This window comes from Oncorhynchus tshawytscha, linkage group LG09 (genome assembly GCF_018296145.1).
Source record: "Oncorhynchus tshawytscha isolate Ot180627B linkage group LG09, Otsh_v2.0, whole genome shotgun sequence".
Taxonomy (NCBI): Eukaryota; Metazoa; Chordata; class Actinopteri; order Salmoniformes; family Salmonidae; genus Oncorhynchus; species Oncorhynchus tshawytscha.
Genome location: NC_056437.1, coordinates 86,205,203 through 86,225,845, shown reverse-complemented (window position 1 = coordinate 86,225,845; position 20,643 = coordinate 86,205,203). Strand labels below are relative to the sequence as shown.

The 20,643-nt window shown below is 42.1% G+C and overlaps 3 protein-coding genes across 5 annotated transcripts; 2 read left to right on the top strand and 1 right to left on the bottom strand.

Annotated features, from left to right (window-relative positions):
• Positions 1-2,620: 2,620 nt before the first annotated feature.
• Positions 2,621-9,259, top strand: LOC112226240 (aldehyde dehydrogenase family 3 member B1). Of its 2 annotated transcripts, none has more exons than XM_024390619.2 (10): positions 2,621-2,965; positions 3,856-4,019; positions 4,195-4,308; positions 4,461-4,581; positions 4,805-4,890; positions 5,045-5,126; positions 5,320-5,712; positions 5,920-6,086; positions 6,260-6,359; positions 6,463-9,259. In XM_024390619.2, exons 2-10 carry the CDS (start codon positions 3,858-3,860, stop codon positions 6,660-6,662), a joined length of 1,425 nt encoding a protein of 474 aa, XP_024246387.2. In that variant the 5' UTR covers positions 2,621-2,965; positions 3,856-3,857; the 3' UTR covers positions 6,663-9,259. The 2 variants fall into 2 exon arrangements, with proteins under 2 accessions (XP_024246387.2, XP_042183775.1); XM_042327841.1 differs by lacking the exon at positions 2,621-2,965 and adding an exon at positions 3,046-3,065.
• A 1,872-nt stretch (positions 9,260-11,131) lies between these two features.
• Positions 11,132-16,066, bottom strand: LOC112226239 (ATP-dependent Clp protease proteolytic subunit, mitochondrial). Its single transcript, XM_024390618.2, has 7 exons — positions 15,933-16,066; positions 15,299-15,400; positions 15,024-15,095; positions 14,481-14,577; positions 13,750-13,937; positions 13,404-13,509; positions 11,132-12,101 (listed from the first exon to the last, which is right to left on the bottom strand). Exons 1-7 carry the CDS (start codon positions 15,942-15,944, stop codon positions 11,884-11,886), a joined length of 795 nt encoding a protein of 264 aa, XP_024246386.1. The 5' UTR covers positions 15,945-16,066; the 3' UTR covers positions 11,132-11,883.
• A 660-nt stretch (positions 16,067-16,726) lies between these two features.
• On the top strand, positions 16,727-20,549 carry LOC112226238 (guanine nucleotide-binding protein G(I)/G(S)/G(O) subunit gamma-5). Of its 2 annotated transcripts, none has more exons than XM_024390617.2 (3): positions 16,727-16,929; positions 18,249-18,396; positions 18,724-20,549. In XM_024390617.2, exons 1-2 carry the CDS (start codon positions 16,837-16,839, stop codon positions 18,372-18,374), a joined length of 219 nt encoding a protein of 72 aa, XP_024246385.1. In that variant the 5' UTR covers positions 16,727-16,836; the 3' UTR covers positions 18,375-18,396; positions 18,724-20,549. The 2 variants fall into 2 exon arrangements, with proteins under 2 accessions (XP_024246385.1, XP_024246384.1); XM_024390616.2 differs by having other exon boundaries at positions 16,733-16,929; positions 18,249-18,375.
• Positions 20,550-20,643: the final 94 nt, after the last annotated feature.

Genomic DNA, 20,643 nt, shown 5'->3' with positions numbered 1-20,643 from the left:
TTTGCCTGTCATCTTTTCAGGATGGAAGACAATTCACACATGGTAGGAAACATCACAGAAGGACTTGGGAGACAGAACTAACATGACAATCATGGTTGGGTGATAGCCTGTCACATGCATATAAAAGGGGTTTCAAGGAAATCAATTCTAAGACAAAGCAAGACATCAACGATCACTGTCAATCAGCAAACATTTTCTATAATGTTTACACAGTAAAGTAAGTTGCTGCTCCAGCCACCACTGTTTTTTCACGTCTCTCATTCAAACCTTTCTTCATGTATTAAGAAGAGTAATTAAATAATTGATATTAAATCATACTACATTTTGATATTTCTCACAACAATAAGAAATTGTGGTATGTTGTCTCATACGTTTTAGGCATAGTTTTGAATCTGGCCTACTGCCCTTTGGCACAACCTCTATCTTTCATAACTGTCATCCTCTCTCTCTATCTGTTCAATAAAGTCAGAAAATACCTTACAAATGTATTTTTTTAAACACACAAAACAAGTGAATTTTAAAAAATGAACCATTCACATCCTGAAGTACTGTACCCTGAAATGTGTTCCCGTTGTTTCAGTGTCCAATGATCAGCAACTGTCACCAAACCAATACATGGCTTAACGTCACTCAATGACTTTTTCAAATCATAATTTGACATGTTCTCCCACACCTTCAATACATCACTGTTGTGTGTTTTTAAATGTGTTACTGCACTTTCACAATGATACATCGGTCCTTTTTAGGGTTAATCAAGATGCTATATCAGGGAAATGCCTTTACCAGAGTGAAGGTGCATCCTGGGTAGAAGTCATGGTTGGGTAGCTTTGAATTACTGTGCCCAATGCTCATTTGGATAAATACGTCTGATAAAAACACATTCTTAAACTCTCTCCCCTATAAACAAGTTCAGTAAGCAAGACATACTAAAGTATTTAGGGGGAGGTGCCAGGAACAGCTATAAGAAACCACAAAGAGCAATTTGTTATTTTAGTTAAAAACTCATTGTTTTATGCAATTCTTGAAAAGTTTGTTATATATATTACCAACACAAACCATGATAATGTGTGATGAGTGGCAGTGAATGACTGACAATATTAAATAATTGAAGTACTACTGCTGTGAACAAGGTCTATAATATAAATTAAATTGTGATTAAATTGTCTCATTATTTGATCATGCTCACCATTTAGTCAAATCAAATTAAAATCGTCTTCACGTGGTTGAAACATTGTATGTTTACCAGCCACCAGCTGGCTTATGCAAAAAAGCAGTTTCTCCTCAGCTGAAACATGGTAGTGAGAATTAGATCATGAAAGTGTATAGGGACAGTCCCTGCAGTCCCTGAGCTACTTAACTGCTTTAACTGTCTATCTGAATCATCAGAGATGCTAAACTGGGACCCTGAAACACCCAGGTGACAGACTGGAGTTCACAAAGCGTGGTGCCACACAGCTGTGAGGGTCACAGAGGGGAAGAGAGATGGATGGGGTGTGAGAGAGAAACAAACACCTGAGAAAAGGAGAGCAGGACCGGTGTGTTTACTTCAAGATATCTACTACTGAACAAAAATATAAACTCAACATGTAAAGTATTGGTCCCGTGTTTCATGAGCTGAAATAAAAGATCCCAAAAATGTTTGATACACACAACAAGCTTATTTCTCAAACATGTTTGTTTCCATCCCTGTTAGTGAGCATTTCTCCTTTGCCAAGATAATCCATCCACCTGACAGGTGTGGCATATCAAGAATCTGATTGAACAGCATCATCGTTACACAGGTGGACCTTGTGCTGGGGCAATAAAAGACCACTCTAAAATGTACAGTTTTGTCACACAACACAATGTCACAGATCTCAAGTTGAGGGAGTGTGCAATTGGCATGCAGAGCAGGAATGTCCAACATAACTGTTGCCAGAGAATTGGACGTTAATTTCTCTACCATTACGACACCTCCAACGTCATTTTTGAGAACTTATCAGAACATCCAACCGGCCTAACAACCACAGACTTTGTGTAACCACGCCAGCCCATGAGCTCCACATCCGGCTTCTTCGCCAGCGGGATCATCTGAGGAGGGGTAGAGGGGGTGCTGAGGAGTATAACTGTTTATATGTAATAAAGCCCTTTTGTGGGGAAAAACTCATTCTGATTGGCTGGGCTTGGCTCCCCAGTGGGTCAGCCTGGCTCCCAAGTGGGTGGGCTTATGCCCTCCCAGGCCCACCCATGGCTGCACCCCTGCCCAGTTGTGTGAAATCCATTTTGATTAAATGATTTCCTTCTATGAACTGTAACTCAGTAAAATCTTTGAAATTGTTGCATGTTACATTTATATATTTTCTTGAGTATACATCTACTATTCATACAATTAAATAATACTGCTTGCAAGATAATGGTCTAAACATAAATATATGCAATGCATTATATTCAGTAGGCTAGTCTATGGCAACTAAAACAGTCTGCCCACTTGAACCTGAATTTGATTCCAGGGATTTGATTTGATACCAGGGATATTCAAATATTACCTAATGAGGTCTGGATTAGCCTACTGCTGTTTTTTGTTCTACCTGATAATTAATTTATCCCACCTGGTGTCCCAGATCTTAATCATTCCCTGATTAGATGGGATAGAATGAGAAACAAAGCAGCGGAACTGGCTTTAGGTCCAGGGTTTAATTTGAAGGGCCTTTAGTCTATGGATACCCATGTTTCTCGTTAGCCCCCAGACAGGTTTACAGGCTTGTTTTTCAAGTTATACCAAAAGTCTATTCTGCTTTCCAGATTAACTAGCCGCGTTGGTAGGAAAACCACTAGCACCCGGAAATGCGCCACTTTCTTCGGGTTCCCATAGCAAGTCAAAGCCACCGGCAAATTGGAATGTGATTTATCTGAGTTCAGAGACCGGTCTAAGAGTGGCTCGACAGGGCAACATACGACCATTTAGCCTACCTTCGGGCAGAATCAGGTGCGTTTGAACTTTTTAATTTCCTCAAATTCCGACTAACTTTTTGTTAGGTTTAGTAAATTTTTATTTATCATCAGCATCTATTTACGGGAAAATTCAGGTAGGACCTCACAACTTCATCCATCCTGAAAAGAGTGCAGCTTGTACAGTTTCCTAACAAAGAGTGTTTCCGACGTAAACTGTTTTAATGTGTAACAATTTGATAATCTAGTGTAAATCGTTAAAGTTGCATCATCCATGCCTGTCACTATTGACATCCCGCCCACGCTTTCACATAATTATTGAAGGTTTTACCGCGTTCATTCAAATGTGAGCAACCAACCGTGAATAACTTGCAGCAATACCTAATTTCCACCTTTTTATAGCCCATATATTTGGTCATCTTACCTTCTTAGCCTGCCTTTTTGCATGTTCTACACTTGACCTGAGCCAGGTGGTTCTAACGATGAAACCGTGCCCTGTGTGTAGGCCTATTCATTACACCTATTTTGCAACGAAAACGAGAAATTCAATTGGACACATTTTTTCTAGGTCCGTTCCGTTCTTAAATGGTAAAAGGTTTCTGTTAAAATATAATGAATACACCCCTGGATTCATGTGTTCTCAATGCGCAACAAACGTATCTTGACTGAAAATATAAAGCAGTGCTCAAGGCTACTTCATGTGGGCGTTTTTAAAAGACCACTGAAGTTTAGTCTGACAATGGCCAAGACCAGCAGCCATTGATATCTGGAATTTACAACTCTATATTGCTATTGGCAAAGTGCATGTCCAATAGCCAGGCTCTTCTCTCATCACTGGTTATTTTGGTTGTGTGGTGTCTCAATCCTATTTTACCAGGTGACATTATCCGCTAACTCACTTTGTGTGTCTGTCTGTTGGGTGGACAGAGATGGCCAGCCAGAGCGAGGTGATTGACAGGTTGAGGGCTACGTTCCGGTCAGGCGTGACCTTTCCAGAGCAGTTCCGTATGACCCAGCTCCAGAACCTTCTCTCCCTGGTCGAAGAAAACGAGCAGCTGATACAAGATGCTCTCCACAAGGACCTCCATAAGGTACTAGCATACACTCAGACACGCGCAGACTGCTGTACACTCTGCATGTCCTCTGCCTCTCTCTCTCCACCTCATCCTCTTTCCCTGTCCCTTTTTCTTCACCATAGATCTTTCGTTGTCCTGTTCACTCTCTCCCTCGATCATTTCACCTTCTCCCCTCTCTCTCCCCCCTCAGCCCAAGTTTGAGTCGGTCCTGTCAGAGATTCAGATAACCCTGAATGACCTGTACTTCGCCATGGAAAACCTCAGGACCTGGATGCAGCCGGAATACAACATTGGCAAGAATCTGGTACAGATTCCATCAACATTCACTGTCAACTGTTTGACTCTACCACCTTTTACAATGTCTCAACATGTAAACACACGCAATTGGAATATTATTTTGCTGACTTATATAATAATTGTCCAACCATCTACTTTCCTCTCTCCATCCTGTTCTAGGCCACTAGGATGGATGACTGTTTCATACGCAGGGAACCCTTGGGGGTAGTTTTAATCATCGGGGCGTGGAACTACCCTCTACATCTTATTCTCTTACCTTTGGTTGCTGCAATTGCTGCAGGTACACATCTATCATGCATTTGTATACCTAGAGGCTTTGTTAATAGTAAGGGATTGGATTTATAGCGTTTTTACAGTAGCTCAAAGCATTTTACATCTACCACCAATGTTGCCTTATCAGTAATGTATGTGTAAAGTGAATGCTGACTCTGTTAGCATTTCATTGCTGATTAGGTTTGATTTTGTGACGATGACAATATTTATTCCATGATGTCATGAACCAGGAAACTGTGCCATTCTGAAGCCGTCAGAGATCTGTCAGGCCACCGAGCAACTCCTGGCAGAACTCATCCCCAAATACCTGTCTCAGGTAGTACACACACATGTGCTTTAATTTCCCTCTGCTTCTGTTACCTGTTGTGGATCATCAATGGAATGAAGGCCAACAGTGCCATATTTGCTCTATACCTGCCCACTTATTGTTTGTTTTTAATGTTTTGAGTTTTGCCATCTGACTATTGTAGGACTGCTATGCAGTACTATGTGGTGGAGCAGAGGACACCAAGTCATTGCTGAAGAATAAATTTGATCACATCTTCTACACAGGTAAAGCCTAACAGAGAGGACTCCTTAGACCAATAATATGTATTAGCTCAATCCCTCTTTTTAGTATGTTTTTGTGTTTAAAAATGTTGGCCTTATGCACCTTTTAACTCACCTTTGCCATATCACCTCTATCGCACACTCTTGCATACCCTTTCCTTCTCCTCTTCCTTTCTCTTCCCCATCTCCTCCACAGGTTCCCAGGTGGTGGCACGTTCCATCCTGCTAGCGGCGGCACCTCACCTGACCCCCGTCACCCTGGAGCTGGGTGGCAAGAGCCCCTGCTTCATCTACGGCCATATCGACATCCAGAAGGCCGCCAAGCGCCTGTGCTGGTCCAAGTTCTTCAACACTGGCCAGAGCTGTGTGGCACCCGACTACGTCCTCTGCACAGCCCAGACCCGGGACGCCCTACTGCCCGCTCTCCGGGAGACCCTGCGGACCTTCTACGGGCCGGACCCCGGAGCGAGCCTGGACATTGGGCGCATAGTCACCCCACGCCACTGGAGACGCCTGATGGACATGCTGGAGAAATCCAAGGGGAAGGTGGTGATCGGAGGGGAGAGCCGCGAGGAGGACAGGTATATTGGTGAGTTTTGGAGGTACAGGAAAGGACGATGAGATGCAGGCAGTGGTGTTGAGTTTGGTTTGTATACTGCTGCCACCTTGTGGGTGTGAATGCAAGTTGAAATATGTTGAGGTGGTAGTCTTGCTGTTAAAGTGGCTTTCATTTCAAGTATGAGTAACTAATCAGGCATATAGAAGCAAATTCTTGCTGATCAAGTGGTGTTTCTAGCTCCCACAGTGTTGGTGGATGTGCAGGAGTCTGATGCTCTAATGCAGGAGGAGATCTTTGGCCCCATCCTGCCCATCCTAACCATAGAGTCTCTGGAGGAGGGCATAGACTACATCAACCGCCAAGAGAAACCCCTGGCCCTCTACGTCTTCTCTGACGAGACCTCGGTAAGACCATGACCTACATTACAGCACATAGATGTTTCTTCTCATATCTATTTTCTTATGTTATAGTCATGGTGGTGTCCTCAACTAAACTATAGCTCTGTGATCTAGTTCTATGGCTGCCTGTGGCTCCACTCTTATGGAATAAATGCACATTCCTCCCCTCTCGCTGTCAGGTGGTGACCACAGTGTTGAACAACACCAGTAGTGGTGGTTTCTGCGGCAATGATGGTATAGTACACATGGCCTTGCCAGGCCTGCCCTTTGGAGGAGTAGGTAAGTGTGTGTCTGACAATGTAAATAAAGTAGTCATTATCAGAAGAAAAGCACTAGACATGGATCTGATCATGGTTCCCTGTCATCTTCCTCTCCCCTCCAGGTGCTAGTGGGATGGGTAGCTACCACGGCCGCTGGGGCTTTGAGACATTCAGCCACAGGCGGGGCTGTATGAACCGGAGCTGGTTGCTGGAGAGGGTCAACGTCCTGCGCTACCCGCCCTACAGTGACTACAACCTGGGCTGGTTGCGCTGGGCCACCACCTTCAAGAAGAACAGCTGGGGAGGCTGCTCAGTCATGTGAGAGTGGCACCCGGTGCGTGCCTGACTGTACTTCCAAAGCAGATGGGCTTTTCTTAAAAACGGCTGCATTGGACCTTTATCTCAATGTCAAATCATTTTGGGGTAACAATTAAGTACCTTACTGTGATTGTTTTCAATTAAAATGGCCAACAAGTAACATCTTCTTAGCAAAGAGCAATTTCTCAAGCAAGAATTTGCTATGACTGCCTGGGAGTGGTCTGAGCGGGGAGGGGAAAACTAGCTGTTGTTGGCAGAGAGGTTTGGATCTCTTATTGGTCTATTAACTCATTTACCGCCTGGAGTTGTCACCAGGCATTCCAAGAGTCCCTTCCCACCTAAACGGGCTGAAATTTCAGGCGGTCGGTCTTTTTAAACTGCTCTTACACTAAAAGGGTATTATAATTTTTCAGTGTTATTCCTCCAACATAGTGTGGAAATGTATGAAACACAGAAAAATATATACTTTTTGACTGCACTGGGCCTTTAAAGTATCTGTTCAGTGTTCCAGATTTCTATTAAATAATTTACCTAAAATTTAAAAAATATATAATTAAGGATGTTTTAAAAACCAGGGTTTCTCTGTTCCCTGCTTTGCCTTATTGGAAACAGTGGTTGGGTGTATACTGGTAGAAAAAAAAAGCTGACATGCCAGATCAGCCAATGAAATGCACAAACACTTGGATATTCAAATTAGCTACAAACTCCATGTGGGGCAGTGCCGTACGCCTAGCACACTTGCCTTTTTTGGGTGGCCTTGGCTGTGTATAGGTTGCCTGCCCTGTCCACTAAGAATCCAGATCACGTTCTGCACATGTTATTTTACGCACACTACATAACTGCTGCTCAGACTCCCCTTCCTTTATGTTTCTCTCTTTACTCACCCTCTTCTGAACTATGATGCCTATCTCTGCCTTATGTTTCTGAACAGCTGAAATAAAATTAAAACTGCTGCAATTTGATTGACCATTCCCCAAAATATTGTTAATGCAACTCCCCACTTGAGTTTTGCATAGGAACTCTCTGTGTTTTCCACACACAGGCCCTACTAACTGCTATTTCGCTTTTCAATGATCATGCAAGTACAGCATGAGTAGCGGTTCCACCTCTAGGCAGCCGAGCATGTGAATCCGGACCGGTAACCTCAGTCTGACTGGGTGAGTTCGTTCTGTGGTGACCGTGCGCTATTGCCTCTTATATTGTTTGTTAACTACTGCCTACTATACTGAACAAAAATATAAACGCAACAATTTAAACAATTTTACTGATTTACAGTTCATATAAGGAAATCAGTCATCATTCCTTAAACCTTAATCTATGGATTTCACATGACTGGAGGGCATATGCCCACCCACTTGGGAGCCAGGCCCAGCCCATCAGAATGAGTATTTCCCCACAAAAGGGCTTTATTGACATACTCTGCAGTTTATCGGCTGTCCGGTCCTGGTTACACTGCGGTTGTGAGGCGGTTGAATGTACTACCAAATTCTCTAAAATGCCATTGGAGGTGGCTTATGGTAAGTAGATGTGTTTGATGTACTGTTACAACAGACCACAAGTTTGTAGGAACATGTCAATCATGTTTTCTGTGTACAACATCATAGCTGCATGTTAGCCTAACACCCTTCCTGAAAAAAAGAACATGAAATTGCACTTGAGGCATGGAATGCATAGTTTGAACATGCCCACCATATCTTTAGTGTACAACACAACATTTCCCCCTCCATGTCAAGGAGGAAGTAGCAGCAGCAGAGCATGTTAGATTACTGCTTCTAAACAGCCAGCAGGCCAACTTACAAACCCCAGATTTTTAAATGGAAGCGACTGAGATTGTTGTTGTATAGGCTTACTCCTTTTTGCTAACACAACCTGTGGATTGCTTGGGTTGTGTGCTGCAGTGTGCCCTCTCCATTAACTGTTTGTCACAAGTCAGTTTCAGTGGGCCTGTTTGGTTTGAGTACTTCAAAAGAAGGCTGTACTTGTATAGGGCCATTGAGTCAGCAGAAAAGAGCTGTGAGAAAAGGGGAGAGGTGCTACCTGTGGTTCTGGTTTAACCAGGTTATTCAAGGGAGGGACACAGGCTGCATCTCAATAGTCTTGATTTGGCTTCCTTCCCTTATCTCTCCTTTACCACGAACTGGAAAGGTGAAAGTAATGTGGTAGATACCAATGGCTTTCGCCTGTCCTGTTCTTTCAAATCTTTGCAGCTGAAGGGAAGGAGAGCCGCTATTGCAATCCACCCAGGGTGTGGTTTCAGTTGTGTGTTCACTGCTACATCACAATGGTCTAAACCTATTTCTTCCACTCGTCTTGCTTTGACCCATCAGATCAGAATAGATGAGTGGAAGCCACTATATTGAAATGTTTCCCCAGAGTTTGAAATGCACTGGCTACCAGGGTCTGGAGAGGTAAAGGGTTTTTAGCACTGTTGCACAAAACCCCCATTGTTTACCATGGGGTTAGTATAGTTCACAGAACGGTCTTATGTAACAATTTTACTGGGTTTTGTTAGACGCTGTGTGACATTAGGTGGTGGATGTTTTTTGATTTTAAAAGTTTTGTTCAAAAGACATTAACTAATAAAACCTTAATTTACATGAATATATTTGTTGGCTTATACTTTAAGTGTTAATTGTACTGTTATTGCCCCATTCTCCCTCATCCCAGCATGTTGCTTTTCTATACAAGTCATTGCATCATTAGTGCTTTACTCAATTACTTTTTGAATGTAAGGTGACTGACAAACTTTTCAATATCATTGAGACAAAATCCCACTCTTCAAACATCTTCAATTTCCATCATGACTTGATTAAAACTTACTCTTACAAGACGGGCTTCATCTCTAAAATCCCCCAAGTTGTATCATAGAATCTGAACCGACAGAGTGAAGCACTCTAGGCTTACACAAGTCGCATGTACAGTTGAAGTCGGAAGTTTACAAACTTAGGTTGGAGTCATTAAAACAAGTTTTCAGCCACTCCACAAATTTCTTCTTAACAAACTATAGTTTTGGCAGGTCTGTTAGGACATCTACTTTGCATGACAAGTCATTTTTCCAAAACGTTGTTTACAGATTATTTTACTTCACTAAACCACAATTCCAGTGGGTCAGAAGTTTACATACATTAAGTTGACTGTGCCTTTAAACAGCTTGGATAATACCAGAAAATGTCATGGCTTTAGAAGTTTCTGATAGGCTAATTGACTTAATTTGAGTCAATTGGAGGTGGACCTGTGGATGTATTTCAAGGCCTACCTCCAAACTCAGTCCCTCTTTGACAGCATGGGAAAATCAAAAGAAATTAGCCAAAACCTCAAACAATTGTAGACTTCCACAAGTCTGGTTCATCCTTGGGATCAATTTCCAAATGGCTGAAGGTACCACGTTCATCTGTACAAACAATGGTAAGTATAAACACCATGGGACCACGCAGCCGGTGTATCGCTCAGGAAAAGATGCATTCTGTCTCCTAGAGATGAACGTACTTTGGTGCGAAAAGTGCAAATCAATCCCAGAACAGCAAAGGACCTTGTGAAGATGCTGGAGGTAACGGGTACAAATGTATATTCACCTAAAAGACCACTCAGCAAGGAAGAAGCCACTGCTCCAAAACCGCCATAAAGCCAGACTAAGGTTCGCAACTGTACATGGGGACGGAGATCGTACTTTTTGGAGAAATGTCCTCTGGCCTGATACAAAAATGGAACTGCTTGGCCATAATGACCATCGCTATGTATGGAGGAAAAAGGGGGAAGCTTGCAAGCTGAAGAACACCATCCCAACCGTGAAGCATGGGGGTGGCAGATCATGTTGTGGGGGGTGCGTTTCTGCAGGAGGGACTGGGGCACTTCACAAAATTGATGGCGTCATGAAGGAAAATTGTGGATATATTGAAGCAAAATCAAGACATCAGTCAGGAAGTTAAAGCGTAGTCGCAAATTTGTCTTCCAAATGGACAATGTCTCCAAGCATACTTCCAAAGTTGTGGCAAAATGGCTTAAGGACAACAAAGTCAAGGTATTGGAGTGGCCATCACAAAGCCCTGATGTCAATCCCATATAAGATTTGTGGGCAGAACTGAAAAAGCGTGTGCGAGCAAGGAGGCCTACAAACCTGACTCAGTTACACCAGCTCTGTCAGGAGGAATGGGCCAAAATTCACAACTTATTGTGGGAAGCTTGTGGAAGGCTACCCAAAACATTTGACCCAAGTTAAACAATTTAAAAGGCAATGCTACCAAATACTAATTATGTTCACTTCTGACCCACTGGGAATGTGATGAAAGAAATCACTATTCTGACATTTCATATTCTTAAAATAAAGTGGTGATCCTAACAGACCTAAAACAGGGAATTTTTACTAGGATTAAATGCCAGGACTGGTGCAACTGAGTTTAAATGTATTGAGCTAAGGTCTATGTAAACTTCCGACTTCTGTATATTGCAAAAGAAAACGGCTCAGTTGATTTCATCACCGAGGCAATCAAAACACTTTACTTGTTACAGACTCGAAACGCGTTGATACAATTATAATTTGTTTTTACATCACAGCCTGTATTCACAAAGCGTTAAGAGGAGTGCTGATCTAGAATCCATTTTGCCTTGTCTGTCACAATGAATAAGATTGCATGGACAGGAGGAACTGATCCTAGATCAACACTCCTACTCTTAGATGCTTTATGAGTACAGGCCCAGGTTGGGTGTGTGACTCAAAGAAAATGTATTTTATTCCAGTTCATGAAAATCAACATCACAATTGTGTCATGGCTTGTACAAATGGGGGCTATATTGTTTCCTTCACTGTAGAGATCTGCAGTCTTTGTTGTAAATACAGTGTGCATATTATGGGGGACACTACAAATCTGAGATTGGTCAAAAATTATCATTCTTAAATGTAAATATTCTAATACTGCTGCAGTTTGCCTCTCCCAGAGGTTTCTCCAGCATAGAGGTATACAATGCATGTCCTCTGTTCCAAACCGGCCCCTATCCACCCAGAGCACTTCTGTAAATTAAAGGATTGGACAGGTATAAGCAATATAGTAATAGCTCCACTTTGCCCTCTGCTAGGCTACGCTGTAACTTCTCACATATTAGTATCCACTCCAATTCATTTGGATTTAAGCTACATCAGCATATGCTTGCACCTGTCCAATCCATTCCGATCTACAGAAGTGTTGGTAGAAGATGGCTTGTGATTGGGACTGCTTTCTGGTAGTCTGAGGTCAGGGTTCGGGTTTGTGTGAGGAGGGGGGGTTGGTCCCGGGGGGGCTCTGCTCGGTGGCGGAGGCTGGCGAGGGGCAGATGGCAGTAGGGGGCTCCTTCTGGACCAGCTCTGGGTCATCCTGGCCCGCCTGGGGAGGATGCACCAACACTCGGTCGATGATCCCAAAGTCCTGTGCCTCAATGGGGCTCATGTAACGATCTCTCTCCATCACACTCTCTGGCAGAAAGAAAACAGAAGGGAATAATTGTATGGTTACGAGTTTTGGTGAAAATGTGCAACACATTGGTGGTGGCTGAGGTGAGTTCACTCTTACAAAGTGCTTTGAGTGAGGAAGGACTCAATCATCAAATCACTTAACCTTGAAATAGTGCTTGAATTTAGTTAGGAGTCACTAATTCATATGGGACTCAGAAGCTATGGTACATTTTCCATCAGACAAAGACATTTAAGTATTTTTATTGGAATATTACTGTTGCATATTGGGATGTGTTTGGAAATACACTTAAGTACTGGCACGTATTAGAAAACACAAGACAAGTATAATTTCATGCATTTGAACCCAGGTCTGCGTGGCCCTACGAGTATTTGAAAAAAGACATGTAATCAAACCGGCCCGCCCCCCTGGATGCCTTTTCTCCAGAGCTAAACAACCAAATCAAATTCTGCGCATGTTGTGTTAGTCTCTGCCTCATCTTTATGAACAGCTGAAATAAAAACCCTGCAGCGACTTAAACACCCCCCCCCAAAAAAAATAATATATATATATAATTTAGGATGTAGGCTATAACTTTCTCTGTTGTAAATAAGGATATTGAAATGGTATAAACACATTGACTCTGTACCGGTACCCCCTGTATGTAGCCTCGCTATTGTTATTTCACTGCTGCTGTTTATTTTTTTATTTAATGTACTTAACTTCTTAAAGCATTGTTGGTTAAGAAAAAGTGTTAAGGTTTACCTGTTGTGTTTGGCGCATGTGACAAACAAAAATTGATTTTGAGGCAGGATGCAGTCTACACATTGCATTGTGGGGCAAAACAACATTAGCTTCTCAATGATCATGCAACGCCACACGATTTGATACAGCATATGATTGAAATTAGCCAGAATTTCCTGTTCCACCGCTGTGCAGCTGAAAGTTCTGCACATGTAGACAGTAACTAGAGTTTGACAATGGGCTTGTTTGTAAAGTAGAGAATCCCACACATTCACAGAAGGTTCGGTTGTTTAGCTATCGAAGAGAGGCGTCCAGAGAATTCGGCCATGCAGCCACTCCATTGATATAAGTATATGAAATTTGTTTTAGCTATTTATAGGAAGTCATAAGAAAATACTTTCAAATAGAAGTAGCTGATTTGGCCACATTATTTGAAAATACACAAAAGTATATTAATAACAAATAAATAATGACTCATGTATTTGAACCCAGGTCTGTCTTCATTGTTTGAACTTTTGTATGCTTACTCAAGGCTTTTCCCTCTGAGCCAGACTACTGAACTGGATGCCTTAGCTACTTACCTATATGTGTCAACAGCTGGCCAGTGTGCTTAGCGTAGAGTTGATTGATCTGTTTCTTTATCTTCATGATCTCCTCAGCCTGAATGGCGATGTCTGTAGCCTGACCCTAATAACACACAGGAGAGAGAAGACAGATGTTATGTAAAGGCAACTGAGGTGTCAAAATACTTAACTCATATTTACATGCCCAATCACAGGTCTGGCTTTTGATGGCAACACAAGCTCAACCAACATCTGTACCAGGTCCTCTAACCACCCCCCCCTCCCCTTATCTGCCGGACTTCAACCTGTCCCCCCCAGCTATTCCTGCTGCCTCCCTAGTCCCGTTACCCCTTTCCATCCTTACCCTGGCTCCTCCGGAGGGCTGGTGCACCATGATGCGGGCGTTGGGCAGGGAGTGCCTCATGCCGGCCGTGCCCGAAGCTAGGAGAAGACTGCCCATGCTGGCCGCCTGGCCCACACACCACGTGGAGATTGGGTTGAGGATGTACTGCATGGTGTCGTAGATGGCCAGGCCTGCCGTCACAACACCGCCTGGGGGGGGGGAAAGAGGATAGGAGAGGAACATCAGTGAACCAGGATTAATGGTTTGTTGGATTTAGTTCATCGATGTTCCTCTTCTCCCACTCCATAAAGCTGGAATCCATAGCGGTGAACCTGCCATGTCCATTTGCGATATTACAAGAAAGACATTACTTCAAACAAAGACATTTTTCCATCTGACATCATTAGAACCAAGTATATATGATTTTTTTTTTTTTTTTTTTTTTTTTACCACAATGCTGGATGCTCATTTCCTCAAAACAATAATACATGTGCCTGGGGCTGTTGCGCCTATCATGGATCTCAGCTTTAACATTAACCTAATGAAGTTCATTTGAAGTCAAGGTAAAAGGAGTTTCTGACTGTACCCTTTATCTCCCATTACTGTCATCTGATCCACCTGTCACTTGTGTTCTCTCTGTCTCTTTCCCCTCCAAGAAACATGCTTTTTAAAGTAACCATCCCTATTCCACCAACAATCCCCTGCACCACCATCTGTTCCTCTTTGTGAGAGGTCCCCCTCTATTCTCTTACCAGGACTGTTGATGTACATGTGGATGGGTTTGTTGTTGCTCTCTGACTGCAGAAAGAGTAGTTGAGCAATAACCAGACTGGCCACAGAGTCATCAATCTGAAAAAAAGGCAGGGGGAGAGGAGAGAGATTAACAAATGAATCTTAACTGCAACAGCAGACTCAGAATTCCAGATGTTTTAATCGGTGTGGGCTTACTTCGATTATGACCTTGCGCCGATAAGCAGAGTAAGTTGTATACATTTGATTTATTTTCTTACCATTTATTTAACTAGGCAAGTCTTAATAACAAATTCTTATTTACTATGACAGCCTAGGAACAGTGGGATAACTGCCTTGTTCAGGGGCAGAACAACAGATTTTTACCTTGTCAGCTCGGGGATTCCATCTAGCAACCTTTACTGCCATAATCAGTTTCATATCAAATTATTAGTGTGCATGTAAACATACCCAATGTCTCCTGGTGTAGGTTTTGAATCCCAAACTACTACACACACAGACTTACTGGCCCTATTACACCGACAGTGACACACAGCTAGACTTACTGGCCCCATTACACAGATGATCCTCTCCCTCAGAAGACGAGAGTAGATGTCATACGCACGCTCTCCTCGACCCTAGGAAAGAAGAGAAAGACAAGGAAAAGGAATGAGGGAAAGAAAGAGGAAGATCTTTGAACATTGGAAAGCAGCTAGAATAGCAAGGACCAGGAACTTACAGGTGAAAACCACTAACTAAACCGTTCCAAACCAAGAGTGAATCAAGTTGCATAGAAATGTTGCAGTCCTACATAGAACTCTGTTGGGGTTCCATTTCTTACCGTCTGCTCCACAACGATAGGTACGAGAGGACTCCTCCATTGAGCACTGTGGTGAATGGTCCTGCGTGACTTTAAAGCTGTCATTCCACATTGTAACACCCTCTAAGAGAGGGGGATAGAGAGAAAGAGTTAACATTTGTCTGTAAGATCTCAACTTAAGTGTTGGACAGGTTATTTCAATAATGATATGTTAAAGTTACATTCAGAGATAGCATGGTTATTTTTTTTCCAACTCTGGCCCCTTGAAGTGTGTTCAAAACAAAGCTATCAAATGTATTGTGATCTTACATCAACTCTGAACATCACACACACTTTAGAAAATGCTACAGTTACTCATGATTTCACATTAACAGTTAGAGAAATGTTGAGTGGTTTCCTTAAAAAATAGTAATTAAATTTAGCTAACTGGAGATGGGAATGAGTTAGGTTTGCTACACAATTTTGGTCAAGTTACACAAGTGTGGCTACCCAGCTAGCTTTAATCGTCGCAGGTGCATGATGCATACTATTAATCTGATTCGAGAATGCACCGCTGAGACAGCTAATAAACATTTGCACATTGTAATCTATATAGTTTACAACACAAACTATGCCTTTCCAAAATATGTTTTCACTCTTTAGCTCCAATACTTACTCGTATAAGCATTGTGATGTCTTGTAATGTGCAACCCCTCTGTTTGACCCCAATTTAACCGGAAACAATTCTAATTTGAGCGTCGAACTGTTCCTGAAGTGGATGAGCAATATTCCTCTGTCATGTGACGAGTTTGTGTTTACAGTCTCGAATATGTGGGCGCTAGATGGCAATAGTGCACAAGAAAAATCCACTAACATAATACTACAGTATTGCTTATCGTTGCCTTGATAGTTTTCAGATACCGACTATTTTTTAAATACAAAAGCCTATTTGTTATTTAAATAATTATACTATTGAATAATAATGTGACGATTAAAGCTTAAAATTAAATGTTATTAAAATACAGAAATGTGTGTTGAAGAGCCAAAACTCGTGACATTGTAGATGGGGGTCTCTATAAATAAACATTTTAAAAAAGGAGCACATGACAAGACTGTATTTCGCTAATGATATCCTCGTGGTTCTGGGGTTGTTTAGAAAAAAAGTATCTTTATACAAAAGAGCGCCAAGACCATTCTAATAAAATACGTTTCCTTTGATTTACTTCACCAAAGCCTACTGTAGGCCTAGAAACCAGTGTATTATTGGCGACACAATATAAAACCCAAAGGAACATTTAATTTTAAGAAAATAGCCCATTCATTTGTTTAACTGAATGGTCTATTATTATTATTACGTTGTTGTTGTTGTTGTTTTACATGTACACATAAGTGCCTCTACTGATAACCATCTTTAATTAGGGGCCATTCTGAAAGCAGTGGGGAGAACATTGCGCAAAAAAGCGGTGCGTTTTTTCAGAGAGAGGGGGAGCACTTGAGTCGCAGCGGCCTCATCAGAAAATCTCGTTCTTTCAAGTGATAGTCGGACACTTTCACTTGGCCGTTGGACAGACCTCGCAGACATGTCGAATAACAGCGCAAACAGCAGCAACTTGGTTATCGCTCAGAAGGTGGTAAAACAACTTCGCCTAGAGGCGAGTGTTCGCAGGATCAAGGTAAAGAAATTACATTCAGAAAGACTGATCAAAAACTGTTCTGCATTGGGTGTGACTGGTTGACTTGTCAACATGGCCCTTTGGTAACTATTGAAAAGCTATATATTATGTCAAGTTTGACTATTTTATGGGAAGCATCGCGTTATTTGTTACAAAATGCTGTTCCACTGGAACTATGCCATCTGTTTGCAGAATTGTAACTAACTGCAGCGCTGTCCCGTAGACTAACGGAGTAGCCCGTAAATTGACGTGCTCAATCGAGCGCCGCCTATCACCTGTCATGTTACCGAAAGAAAAATGTAAGATTATAATGCGGTTCTAGTATTGCTGTATGCATAGGTGTTATGGCAAGTCTAGGCTACTCCTCAGCTCTTCAGTTAGTTTAACGCCGTTTTGAATGGATGTATTTATTATATATTTAGAAGTTAACGATGTGCTGTTAATTGTGCTCTAAGTTTATCATGTGAAATATGAAGATTTCCTGCTGTAGGCTGTGTTGTCCGGAGAAAGCAAACAGCTCGTAGGCTAGTTTCCGCGAATATTGCAGCACAGTGGTGTCCTTTGTTGATTGTGGCTGTGACAGTAGTGCGATTGTTGGCCAAATTACTCCTTTTAGAGGAGAAAGCCAGATTAGTCCGCAGACCTTAAACCACCCTGTAGCACTCAAGCATACTGTGCTTTGAAGGGCATATGAGAATGCAGGGAAAATATAGGCTTTTATCAATAGCTTATGAAATACGTTTATACCATATTATCAACTAACTAGATAAATAATAAACGTAATGCATAACCCATTTGTGACTTGGTCCTAAAGTGCCATCTTGTGTTAATGGGGACAATGTTATTACAATGTTATGACAACTGTTATAGACTTCACCCATGAAACAACCCTACGGGTAAAGTACCAGATCATTATGCTATTGCTGAGTCAAGTCCTAGGTAGGGACTTAAGGAAAATAGCTGATCATTGCTCAGTTTCTCTCACAGTGTGAGCTTGGAGCATATTACTTTAGGTTCATTAAACTGAGCATCAGTAGGAGTTTTGTGGCAGAGTGAAAGTGTTGGCCCCTCTATTTATTGATGCGTGGACCAGGTCTCTCATGAAAAGCTGAGTTAAAACAAGTAGAAGTTAAGTAAAGCAGGATTGAGCTCAATTTACTTGGAACTTCTTTATAGAAAACGCTGTCACTGTCAATGATGACTCATTCTCATGAATGCCTATGACATTGATATGTCATCTTTACTGCAGTCTTATGTAGCCTTTATGACACAGAATTAAAGTATAATGGAACTGACAGTGTCTCTGTTTCCACTCTCAGGTGTCCCAGGCAGCAGCGGACCTGAAGACCTTCTGCCTGCAGAACGCCCATAAAGACCCTCTCCTCATGGGGGTGCCCTCCAGCGACAACCCCTTCAGACCCCCCAAGTCCTGCGCCCTCTTCTGAGGTGGGATGACAGTCTGATGTGGTAGAGTAGGCTTCAACTAACTCCCTCTCTATCTCTCTCTTCTCTCTCTTCTGTCTCTTTCTCTCACACACACACGTGCATGGACACACTCTCTCTCTCGCTCTCGCTATCTCTCTCTCTCTCTCTCTCTTTCTCTGTCTCTTTCTGCCCTGCTTTCTTTCTCTACCTTCCCTCTACCTGTTCCTCACTCTCCTTTTCGCTCTCTGTTTGCTAACCTTTGACCCTTCTGGCTTTGATTGTTACAAAGAGAACGGAACCAATAGCAGCCATATCTCATCTAACTCCTGTGCCAGTGATCTGATCGGACTCTATGCTTTCTCACTGCAGGCGATGGTGATGATGGAGGCTTGTAAAACACGTCTGAACATTCCCCAAGGATGCCTTTCAATTCCAAGCCCCTGGCATCTCCTACACCCTTCCCCACCACGTCCAGTCACTGAAGACCTCAAGGCCAGAACACAATCACAAGCATTAACCCTATGCTGAGTGAGTTTTGACATGTGTTCTGTTCTGTTCTACAGCTCAATAAGGATAACATTTGCAGTCCTTTGTGTGTTGAGATCATTAGAATGAAAGCACTCCTCAAAGTATAAATATGGCAGTCTCAACCCCAACTCTCCCTGTAGTCTCTACCTTTTGTTACTTTTATTTTACTCAAAGTGAAATTTAACCGTATTAGGTTTTACACATTGTTGTTGGTGAGTCTTTTAAAGTGGTTGACCCAGTGCCATTACATGAGTATAGCCTACCGTATCATTGTTGTGAAGCTATGTTCAACACACTACAGGATATTACACCCGAGTTTGATCTCAGAGCTTGTTTTTCAAAATGGTGCTCAGTTGGTTGCACACAAACTCGCCTTAACACTGTCACTGTGATTTTTGTCAGATGAAATTGTGAAGCATTTCGATAAGTGTAATTTATGATTCTCTGCTAAAAGTGTGGTGACTCCATGAGCCTCTCAAGAGAATTTAGTCTTTTGACAGAAATTTTGCGCGCATTCTCATGTGTTAAACACTCGACTACACTGTTAAGATCCTCAGTTGACAGTTAAACCACTGTGATGCAAAATTGAATTCAAAAGAAAATGGTGTTACTATGTCTTGAAAAGAGTGACTCAGAGAGGATGTTAAAGGTTTCTTATGGGTGTTGGCATATAGAGATCTCAAACTCAGGTCATGCAACAGATTTGTTTCAATGCTGGTTTTATTGGTGTTGCTCAGTCAACATCAGAATAATGATATGAAGGATCATAACAAGAATTAGGATTACTGTACTGACACTATAGATAAGTATAATTGCTGTGTATCATCATTATAAATAAGCCTGATCTCAGGACACTCAGTGGAAGGAGACTGCTACTCCATTGGTGCATCTACCTTAAAGTAAGGACACATTCTAAATGGTTTAAAGTCATTTTTCGGGTTCCCCACCCCTGTTACCTTTTACTCTTTGCGTACTGCTTCAAACTAATGTGCCTTAGTATGTGCCAAACCTCTGGTAATTTAAATGCCCCGGTTTTAACACGAGACCTGCTTGAGGCCTAAATCTGCATTTACTTTCCCACTTGATTAATCAGAAACACTTAAAGAGGACCTGAAGAAGTTGAAAAACAACACAAGAGAATGAGTAATGTTTAGGAACCATACTGTGTTCTTATTACAACATGAGGTGTTGCTAAAAACTGGAGAACAGCCCATCAATATGTTCGAATACCCAGAAACATGTCTTCAATAATGTCCTCAGACTTGACCACTGATAGGTGAAAGGACTAGGCCTACATAGATTTTCACAGTACTATTTGTCTTGCCTACCAAGTCCTTTCAAATCAGTGGCCATGCAGGAAAGGAGATGGAGGAACGCAAGCTCTTTTCACTATGGTGACAGAGACTGAGCTCTGAATTCCTCTGACGTTATAATAAAGTGAACAGAGAACCTTTGAGGACTACAGTGTCCATAATGCATGGGGAAAGCAGAGCACCTCGTTTTACAAATATTAGTCACTGAAATGCTCTGGTGGATGGATTCATACATGTGGAAAACACTGTCATCCTGTTGTGCCTTAACGTTTCTTTTGTGTGTATTTGTCTTAGAATGGTACCGTGACATGCATTGACTGAATAATTTAATAAAATGTATAATTTCACCTTCAACATCTCCTTGAGTCTCATGTTTTATCAAGGAGTTTGTTAAGAGTGGGGCCCCTTAAGCTGACTGGCCAGAACACACAAGAGTATCAGGGGTAGG

Coding starts and splice junctions, on each gene's coding strand:
- LOC112226240 (XM_024390619.2), top strand. CDS start 3,858: ATGGCCAGCCAGAGCGAGGTGATTGACAGGTTGAGGGCTACGTTCCGG. Junction 4,020..4,194: donor TCCACAAGGACCTCCATAAG/GTACTAGCATAC, acceptor CTCCCCCCTCAG/CCCAAGTTTGAGTCGGTCCT. Junction 4,891..5,044: donor TCCCCAAATACCTGTCTCAG/GTAGTACACACA, acceptor TGACTATTGTAG/GACTGCTATGCAGTACTATG.
- LOC112226239 (XM_024390618.2), bottom strand. Junction 13,938..14,480: donor CATGTACATCAACAGTCCTG/GTAAGAGAATAG, acceptor CCCCCCCCCCAG/GCGGTGTTGTGACGGCAGGC. Junction 12,102..13,403: donor CCAGCTGTTGACACATATAG/GTAAGTAGCTAA, acceptor TCTTTCTGCCAG/AGAGTGTGATGGAGAGAGAT.
- LOC112226238 (XM_024390617.2), top strand. CDS start 16,837: ATGTCGAATAACAGCGCAAACAGCAGCAACTTGGTTATCGCTCAGAAG. Junction 16,930..18,248: donor CGAGTGTTCGCAGGATCAAG/GTAAAGAAATTA, acceptor TTCCACTCTCAG/GTGTCCCAGGCAGCAGCGGA.